At 34.0% G+C, this 9888-nt stretch overlaps 3 protein-coding genes across 5 annotated transcripts in view; 2 read left to right on the top strand and 1 right to left on the bottom strand.

The window, feature by feature from the left end:
• The first annotated feature begins 33 nt into the window (after positions 1–33).
• Positions 34–3016, top strand: LOC105195764 (T-complex protein 1 subunit theta). The gene is made up of 5 exons (XM_011161356.3): positions 34–191; positions 609–911; positions 1053–1697; positions 2053–2493; positions 2573–3016. The coding sequence occupies exons 1-5, from the start codon at positions 132–134 to the stop codon at positions 2762–2764; spliced, it is 1641 nt and encodes a 546-aa protein (XP_011159658.1). The 5' UTR covers positions 34–131; the 3' UTR covers positions 2765–3016.
• Positions 3017–4438: 1422 nt separating this feature from the next.
• On the top strand, positions 4439–5445 carry LOC105195770 (single-stranded DNA-binding protein, mitochondrial). Its single transcript, XM_011161370.3, has 4 exons — positions 4439–4601; positions 4698–4797; positions 4951–5070; positions 5157–5445. Exons 1-4 carry the CDS (start codon positions 4590–4592, stop codon positions 5354–5356), a joined length of 432 nt encoding a protein of 143 aa, XP_011159672.1. The 5' UTR covers positions 4439–4589; the 3' UTR covers positions 5357–5445.
• A 264-nt stretch (positions 5446–5709) lies between these two features.
• The window catches only part of LOC105195771 (ets DNA-binding protein pokkuri), a 49703-nt gene continuing 45524 nt past the window's right edge, over positions 5710–9888 (bottom strand). For all 3 annotated transcript variants that reach the window (XM_039448662.1, XM_011161371.3, XM_039448660.1), the window contains one exon: positions 5710–8745. In XM_039448662.1, the coding sequence (XP_039304596.1) occupies positions 8457–8745 (289 nt within the window). In that variant the 3' untranslated portion in view covers positions 5710–8456. The remainder of the gene's footprint in view (positions 8746–9888) is intronic.

The following is a 9888-nucleotide window of genomic DNA, read 5'->3' as shown; positions in this document are numbered from 1 at the left end:
TATCTTCGTTTATAATATGGAAGATTGTCCATTCTACTACCTTGGTTTACCTTGTTCGAAGTTCGGAGCTAAGCGAAAGAACGTGGTGTCACGCGTAAAGATACAATAATTCTTTGAAATCTCCGACAAAAATGGCAATGCACATACCGAAGGCGCCCGGCGTGGCGCAAATGCTTAAGGATGGGGCTCGCGTAAGTAATGTTTCGTTTTACGATTACCGCGTGCATGCGACGAGCCACCGCGCCGCTTCATCGATGACGCTCGCCCTTCGAAAGGATGCACGAGAAAGAGACCGATTCGCGTTCTTGCCTTTTATGGAAATTTTAGGAATTCTGCGTACCCGAAAATTTTTAACACGAGCAAGGGCGAACTTCGTCAACGAAATGCCTGAAATGTTATGTCTTTTTAGAAAATCAAACTTGAATAAAATATTAATAAGAATGAATCACCTTTGTATGCTTGTGTGCGTGTGCGCGTGTATGTATGTAGATATTATCAAGACTTTGGAAAATTTTAAACTTTATGCGTATGGCAAGTGCCAAGAAAAATTTGGTTTTCTGCACTCTGTGATCACTTGAGATTTCAATCAAGTTATTTTGTATTTTCAGTATTTTTCGGGCCTGGAGGAAGCGGTCTACAGAAACATTACAGCCTGTAAACAATTTGCGGATACTGTAAGAAGTGCATATGGTCCTAATGGAATGAATAAGATGATCATCAATCACATTGAAAAGCTGTTTGTAACTAATGATGCAGTAACAATCGTCAATGAGTTAGAAGTAGAACACCCAGCTGCTAAATTATTAGTTTTGGCATCAAAGATGCAGGAAGCTGAAGCGGGGGATGGAACAAACTTTGTCATTATCTTTGCTGGAGAGTTGCTTCATGCTGCAGAAGGATTGCTTCGTCTGGTATATTGATTTATAATGATTAGTTAAAAATATTTATTAGTAAAGCATTTATTTAATATATAAAATATTTTTTCAGAAATGATTTATATGTGCAATTAATAGAGATTTTTATTAATTTATATTTTGATTTTTTAATTATAGGGCATTACAACTTCAGAGATTATTGAAGGTTATGAGAACGTCTTGAACAAAGCGCTTGAAATCTTACCAACCCTAATTGTTCACGAAGTGAAAGATGTACGAGATGAAGAACAAGTGAAAAAAGGAATCAAGAGCACTATCATGAGTAAACAGTATGGAAACGAAGATATCCTCGCTTCCCTCGTTGTTAAGGCTTGCATTTCTATTTTGCCAGAGAAGACTACATTCAACGTCGACAACGTGCGAGTTTGCAAGATACTCGGGGGTGGTTTAAGCAACTCCCAAGTGATGCAAGGCATGGTATTCAAGCGTCAAGTGGAGGGAGATGTTACAAGAAAGGTCTGCGCGAAGATTGCGGTTTATACTTGTGCCGTTGATATTATTCAAACCGAAACTAAAGGCACCGTGCTGATTAAAACGGCTGATGAGCTGTTGAAATTTTCACGCGGCGAGGAATCGCTATTGGAAAACCAGATTAAGGCGATCGCCGATAGCGGTGCCGAAGTGGTAGTATCCGGCGGAAAATTTGGTAACATGGCGCTTCACTATATGAACAAATATAATCTGATGGCTGTTCGTATTCCAAGCAAATTCGACATCAGGCGATTATGCAAGACCGTCAGTGCTACCGCACTCTCTAAGCTGGTAAGATTATTTGTCCTAACTGAATCTATTGGACACTTCAGTGTCCTATTCATCTTTATCTGATATATCCGATTATGTGTATTAAAATAAGCTATTAAAAAAAATTTTTTTTTTAATGTTCCTGAAATATGGATTCCTGAAATATGAGTAACATTTATCTTAAACTTTTTACTCATCACTATTCTTTAACTACAATCAATCTCTTAAAAGATTTGAGGCAAATATGGAATGATGAGAATCAAAGAATCTGGAATCAACTACAAGGCAATCATTTTCATACAAGGCCATGTCGTTGCGTAGAATAAGCTAATATAATTATCTAATTGGAATAAATTTTGTGATATTTCTTTTATAGGTGCCTCCTTCGAGAGAAGAGCTGGGATACGCTGACACGGTGTACATAGATGAATTAGGTGACACCATAGTGGTAGTATTTAAACTGGAGGGAAAAGAGAGCCGCGTCAGCACCGTACTTGTGCGTGGTTCGACCGAGAATTATATGGACGACATTGAGCGCGCGATTGATGATGGTGTCAACACCTTCAAGGGTATCACAAAAGACGGTAGATTCGTCCCAGGTGCAGGCGCTACGGAAATCGAGCTTGCCGCACAACTAGCGGCATACGCAGACACGCTACCCGGTCTTGAGCAGTATGCCGCGCGTAAATTTGCTACTGCTTTAGAGATATTCCCGAAAACGTTGGCCGAGAGCAGTGGTGTACGCGCATCTGAGCTTGTGTCGAAGCTTTATGCTGCGCACAAGGAAGGAAAGAAGAACTATGGTTTTAACATTGATGTACGTCATATATTTTTTTAAATGTATTCATATATATTTTTTGATGTTAATATTAATTATCTAATATATTATGTTACAGAGTGAAAGTGCAGCTTTGGTTGATACTATCAAGGCAGGAATCTTGGATCTATATCTAACGAAGCAATGGGCGATCAAGTACGCAGTCGGTGCGGCGTGTGCGGTTCTTAAAGTGGATCAAATTATTATGGCAAAACGAGCAGGTGGTCCGAAAGTCCCGTCGGGAGGTGTTCGAAACGACGAAGAGGATTAATAGAGCACGAATCAGCCACATGATTACAAATTTTCACATTTAATTTAAAACAGCATTAAACATTATTTGTGTTTCTGAGTTTTTGAGGACATCATTGAAATAGAATAAATAAAAGTAAATTCCATGTCCGAGTTTAAATCCGTTAAAGTTCGATTAGAAGGGAAAGAAATATACTTTCAATCGCACTCTTGTCCATTTATAGAAAAAAAAAAAAAAAATGGAAAATGATTTCTACCATTTTATATTTTTATCCAACATGCCTGTTGAACTTCCAATTGTATTATTTTAAAATTCAACAAATATATTGGATGGATATTGAAAAAACAAATATTAAATAAACTTATTAAATATATTATCCAATATTATTTTCTCTTTGTCACCTTGATTGATCAAAATAAAAATCACACAGTAAATAAAGAACGTGTAATTAATAACAAGCATAAATAGTATGTAAATAGTTTTATAATTTATAGAATTGCTGAAATCTATATAGCTCGCGCAATATTTCTTCAGCTATTAAATAAATAATCATAAGGATAAAAGTATATCATTATGCCTTTATTCGAAATAATTACGATTATATTAGAATTAAGAGTTTTGATTTTCGAAAAACAATAATGTACGCAATTTTCAAGTTTGCGTAATAGTTCAATGTAATCCAAAATTCATGAAAATGGTGTTCTGATTTTTCTACTCTCGATTGCAGATCATAGATATAATACATACATAACATACATACAGTAGCGAACATATATGTTTTCCCGGTGTGTATCCATATGCGCATGCGTTTATATAGGAGGATATGTTACGTGTATTAAAATAATCGCACTAGGAAGGCATTAATGGGAACGCTAATGTAACATCGAAGAAATAACACGTCCTTCCGATTAAACGGCTCGAAAAATCGTTAGAGTTATTAGGAGTACAGAATTAGCGAGTAGGTTTACTGGATTTGTGGGTAGAATAAAATCCCCACTTCAGGAATAGAGATACGCGGTAATTGGCTAAACTGCAATGATGGCTTCCTGGTGTCGGAGCGTCGACAAGTATTCGAGAGAGCCGACCAATGAGTGCATCGGTATGTGAAAATAAAGACACCCCCGTCTTGAAGACGCTGACCAATCAACGCGTCGGTACGTGAGTGAGAGACGCCTTTGCCTTGAAGACGCTGACCAATCAGCGCGCCGATACAAACTCTCATTTAGCGTACTTTCAGCAACCTCTTTGCCTATTCTGCTTTTCTAATATTTCAAACAATATTTCTCGGAGTTTTGAGTGGTACAAAATTCAATTCTCGCTTACTTTATCTATCGCTGTATTTTCTTTCAACAACTTTTACCGATTTTTTAAGCAATCTTAAGGAACGCATAATTAAATTCTTGTTATTTTTAATTAAATTAAATTATTAATTATAATTTCTTTTGCAATATGTATAATAAAAATAATCTTTATTGAAAAATTATCTTTTCCTACATTGAAAGAAACGTTCGAGAATTTAATCTTTTCTATCATCCGTAAAAATATATTTGCAAGGTTTATGTTACGATATGTTTTGCTTTTGAATAATTTTTAATAATTTTTGTAATTTTTTTCGACAATATTTCGAAATTATCAAAATTAGCAACTGGCGAACAGATCGGTCACTGTTTCTATATAAACGTGCATATGATTCAAGTAGTAGATGTTAATCTAACCTATATGGCCGTCTACCCATCTCTGAAAAACCGGTGTAATATGGTATAATAATTCCTAAAGCACTTTGTTTGCTTTTATTTGTAACTTGTACTTTTACTGATAAGAAATACGTCGTAGTAAAATTATCACAATGTTTCGTACAGTGAGTATTTTAGTTGGTATTCTACGCGAATAAAATATGAAATTATTTCCGATTGAAGCAAATGAATTACATAGTGCATGCATTACTTTTTTTTAGGTTATTTTACAAGCACGCAATCAAGTCGCCCGGTTAAACAGTACTTGTTACAAACGATTCTCGTCGCAAGACTTGACCGAGACCTCAAATGTAGAAAAGTGTAAGTACACAGTGACACTAGGGAATTATTTGCAAGTATAAGAGAGGGTACTTGTTTTAATTTGATCAATTTGGATTTCTACTTATATACACAAAATATAAAAATGATTTAATATCACCACATATAAGACAAAATTTTTCTTTTTTTTTATAGGTGTAAATAATGTAACGTTACTTGGAAGGGTTGGAGCAGACCCTCAAAAACGTGGAAATGCTGAGCATCCAGTTGTAATATTCTCCCTTGCAACACATACAAATTATAAATATGAAACAGGTATATAATCGACCAAATTCTGGTTCTAAAAAGTGTGGAATAATATGTCCAAAAGAATAATTATTTCCATATCTATTTATTTTCAGGTGAATTTATGCAAAGGACAGACTGGCACAAGGTATGTGTCTTTAAACCTAATTTAAGGGATGCCGTGTATAAATATCTAAAAAAAGGTCAGCGAGCAATGATAAATGGTAGAATAAGTTACAGTGAATTTCAAGGTACAGATGGAAACGTATCCTCCAGTACATCTATCATAGCAGATGATGTAATATTTTTTCAATAAGAAATTGTTATATATATAAATAATACATATATTTTGTCTTTTTCAATAAAATTAAGAAATAAACTTTTTCAATAAAATGTAGAAATAAACGTTTCTCTTGATTCTGTAATCCATGTGGACAATTGGATAAACAAAAAATGACTTGTGCTTTTGCATAAAATATTGTTTATATATTTCGAACGTCAGCGTTCTAAATTTAACTGTTTATAAAATATTTGCTGCAATTAAATTTATTAAAAACTGTTCGCATTGATATCCAAATGCATGTTAAATATATTGATTAATGTATGAAAAAATTTTATTTTTAGCAGATTGTATTTTGGATGAGTTGAAAGAATAGTATGCGTACCTTCTTAATAACTAAATAAGTCTATATTTACAACATTCATTATTTTATGTACTCTTCATATAACAACTTATATAATAAAACAGCTCTAATTTCTAGAATTTTACATATTTTTTACACGCGAAACGATATATAAACTTCTCCAATCTCGACGAATATGCATTGTTTCACACTACTATTATGTCTTCATATACGCTGTTACATAATATATGTATCTAAAATACATATATATAAATATATTTATATATTATATATACATATTTATATAAATATATTTATAGATATATATTTGTACACATTTATATATATATATATATATAAACACTTCCGTTCTTCTGACATTTGTCCATGTTAAATTATTTACACGATTTTAAAGAGAAAAGACGTATATCTATAAAATGATATATGTATCTTTAATATATAGTACATACAATACATATTTTTTGTTATATGTAGATATACATACTATACTACATACTATATATTAAAGATATATAATACATATACATGTGTATGTGTGTGTGTGTGTGTGTGTGTGTGTGTGTGTATGTGTGTGTGCGTGCGTGTCTATAGATATATATATCTTATATATCTTGATAACATCACGCAATTTCTAGACAGACATTTCATCTAGATGTGTATAACATGCACCCATGTTTTATCTAGATAATAATTCCTATTTAACTATGTAACTCTCTGCATTATATAGTATAGAGATCACAGTATACAAGAAGCCAGATATATTTCTCAATATGTCATTTTATGTCATACTTGTCTCATTCATGCTCTTTCGCGCTCACACTCATACTTTCATTCCCTCATGCTTTCTCAAATTTTATATTTTTATATCTTCAAGTGCAAAAATACAATTAGCAATCTTCTTAAAATCTGTTTCCTAATTGTATATGCGTCTTGTTTCCTCTCACGTTTTCTCTACCTCTCCTGCGGACTTTCGTGGTTTATCTCGTCAAGATAAACCTCGGATAAAGAGTCGTGGAATGTAAGCCACAATCACACAAGCAACAAACATAGAAATTTCGAATATAAATTTTGATAGTAAAATATATGTATATATATTTTTTTTTTCTATAGATAAATTTATTTATTCTAGCTCTGGCCCCGAATTTCCATAAAATTCTTGCACTACTCTTAATATTCAATTTATCTTTCGTTCGCATTTACAATTCATTTATTCACTTTATATACAGTATGATCGATACAACGTATGATCGATTATACGACACTCAATGGCGCATTCTTAATATAACGCGTACATTGAGCGTACACAAGGGATACACAATATTGGTTCCAAAATCGTGACATACCGAGTTTTTTTTTGGAACAATCGACTAAATACATAAAATGTCCTCTTATCAAACGGCAAATATTCTTGGCACAAATATGTAACGGAGAACCGTTTCGGCGCATATACGGTAAGAGCCTGAGAAAATCTAGTTGAATCTTTCTTTCAGAATTCTTACAATCTGATCTATGTTGTAAATGTACACACATAATTATTGAACTGTCGTGAAACGATGTTTTGTCAAGCTCTTCGTATTCCAGAAACTATGGGAACGTTAATAACGTAATTTTTCTGTGATGCATTTACAATGACTGTCTCAAATCAAATAAAGTCTCTCTTCTGGGACCGACTTTATATTTGGACATGGACTATATTTTGCCAAAAAAATAAAATCGCACATCACAGAACATATACTTAAAATTAAGAAAAAATAGGAGAAAAAGAGAAACGCGTAAGAAAAGAAAGATCTGGTAACAGTTTTCTTTCTGGCATTCTTTGTACATTGAATCGTCGTGTGTATATTTCTTAAGGATTGCACCCAAGACCATACGTTTCATACACATCTCGTCGTTGTAAAGTGGAAAACAAATTACCCAGTATGATTCGTCCTGAGGAGGAAGCGCGAAAAGGAATAAGGCGAAATATTTCAGAAGATTTCAGCTTCGTATCGAAGCGTCCGTTATAATCGACACTCAACACGAATCCATATGAGAGCGGAGGGTAGGGCAGGGAGCGATTTGCATCATGAGGGGCTACTTTTCTTGCGCTTCTTATCACACTCTTACATATAACGACGAAAATGGAGAGAATTCTTGCACGATTGCAACTTTGTATCCCCGACAAACACATAGAGAATTGGGCACAAAATAGAGCATAAAATTTAAATTTCTTGGTCTTTAAAGAATCCCTCATCCCTAGAGCGTCAATGTACCTCTGCTTATTGAACAAACATGATTGCTCATTTATCTTCTGACGCTTATTCTCAAAAAGTCTCATAACATTCTCAAGATCATAGCTTTTATCACGTTTTGTTCTGCAATTTACATTTCAAGCGTCTTACACTATTTATATATTAATGATTGCATTCGGAAAAATCGGCATATTTCTCTACATCAATAATTATTGACTTCAGAGATTAGATCTTGTCTTCGTCGTCATATTTTCCCGAGCTTTGTCCCGAATTATGTTTTTCGGATTCTATCTTTTCTCATTTCGAAAGCTTTCGCGTGTCTTTGTGCAGATGGTATCACTTTCTTATTCACAAACCGACGAATTGGACGGAGTCGATGCTCGCTTGATCAATCTCCAATTTCACTCCACAATCCGTCGATCGATTGCTGATGCGGAACTTTTCTTACGTCGAGGTCATTTCGCCGCTGGTTCCCAGTTTGCCATAGTGCGATTAACGATTACGCACGATCATTGCGTTCCTACCATCGCTAGGTCCCGCGTCACTTCCTCTCTTCCGGTTCCTGATTGGTCTTAATGAGATTGTACGCGTGACTTCTGTACTTGGCAGGTGGGTCGTGTAGCGATAGGGGCTGCTGCTGCTGCTGTTGCTCGCTCGACGGCTGGTTCATGCTGGACATCGAGAGATCCGTTGGCATATCCGCTTCCGGCTCGGCCTCGGGACTTTCGAAGAAAGCCTTATCCTCCTCTGGTTCCGACTTTATTCGCATCTGATGGCGTAACGATGATATGTTCTTGATATTCTTCAACTCGACCGAATTACGTAGGAATCTGCAAAAAAGAGATGACCGATTGAATTTTTTCTGTAAAAACAATGTTTACATATTCTAAATGCGAAATTTGTATTACTAAAATTATTGTTGCATTATAATAGTAGCAGCAGATTCTGATATTAATATTGATAATATTAACCCTTAAACACACCGATCCTGTAAAATACGGAAACATATTTTTGAGTCTGGGAGACTTTTTCAACTTTGAGAAGCTATAATTTTGATTACAATCAATATTTTTCTACGGTATTTTTTTTTAAACAAAAGTTTAAAATCTCAGGAGTGTGACTGCATAATTGGCATTGCCGACAAATAATTTATTGTAAAGTTATAAAAGTAAAAGCATTAAGTAAAAATGAGAAATTGGTTAAAAATCCACTTTGCCTTCAAAAAATCATATCTTCGCAACAACAAACGTTTAAGGACTTTCAAATACGGCGTTTTAAAGCTAAAGAGTCACACTTTCAAAATAAAATTTGGCAAAGTCATTTCTTTTAAAAAGTATAATTATGTAACATGGAGAATATGAGGTATTTTTGGGCATCTAAAAATCCCATTAAAAAAAAATTATATCTTTGTAACAAAAAACTTTAAAGAACTTTACAATACGGCGTTTTAAAGCTAAAGATTTATACTTAAAAAAAAATTATATTATTGTCATTTCTATTAAAAAATGTACTTATGAAACAAGGCGAATGAGGAATTTTTGATTAAATCGTGTCTAAAATTGAAAATTGATGTGTTTCATGATATATTTCGGAAAAACTTTTTTTTCTACAACATTTTATAGTATTCTAACTTTAGACAGAGTATATGCGAGTAACATCTGCAAATCGACCTGTTCGAACGTATTTTGTCCAGTTTTTTTATGTAAAATACTCACAAAAAAAGTTTCACTTACACACTATATGGGTCGCATTGACCTTAACAAAACTTTGCTGCCGTGTCGTTCGAATTCTAGTTGACCAAAAAAGTTGATCAACTATATCAATTGAAAGAGATTTCAAACTTTTTTACGTCTTGGTCCGAACCTCCTATCTCATTCCGTCTTCACATAGCAAGCGTTCAAAACTTCATATGGGGTCTCTCAGACCCACTTACGTGTTTAAGGATTAAGATTCTGATTTTAATTAAATTATTT

This window comes from Solenopsis invicta, chromosome 4 (genome assembly GCF_016802725.1).
Source record: "Solenopsis invicta isolate M01_SB chromosome 4, UNIL_Sinv_3.0, whole genome shotgun sequence".
Taxonomy (NCBI): domain Eukaryota; kingdom Metazoa; phylum Arthropoda; class Insecta; order Hymenoptera; family Formicidae; genus Solenopsis; species Solenopsis invicta.
The sequence above is the reverse complement of the archived record's forward strand: the minus strand, read 5'-3'. Positions and strand labels throughout refer to the sequence as shown.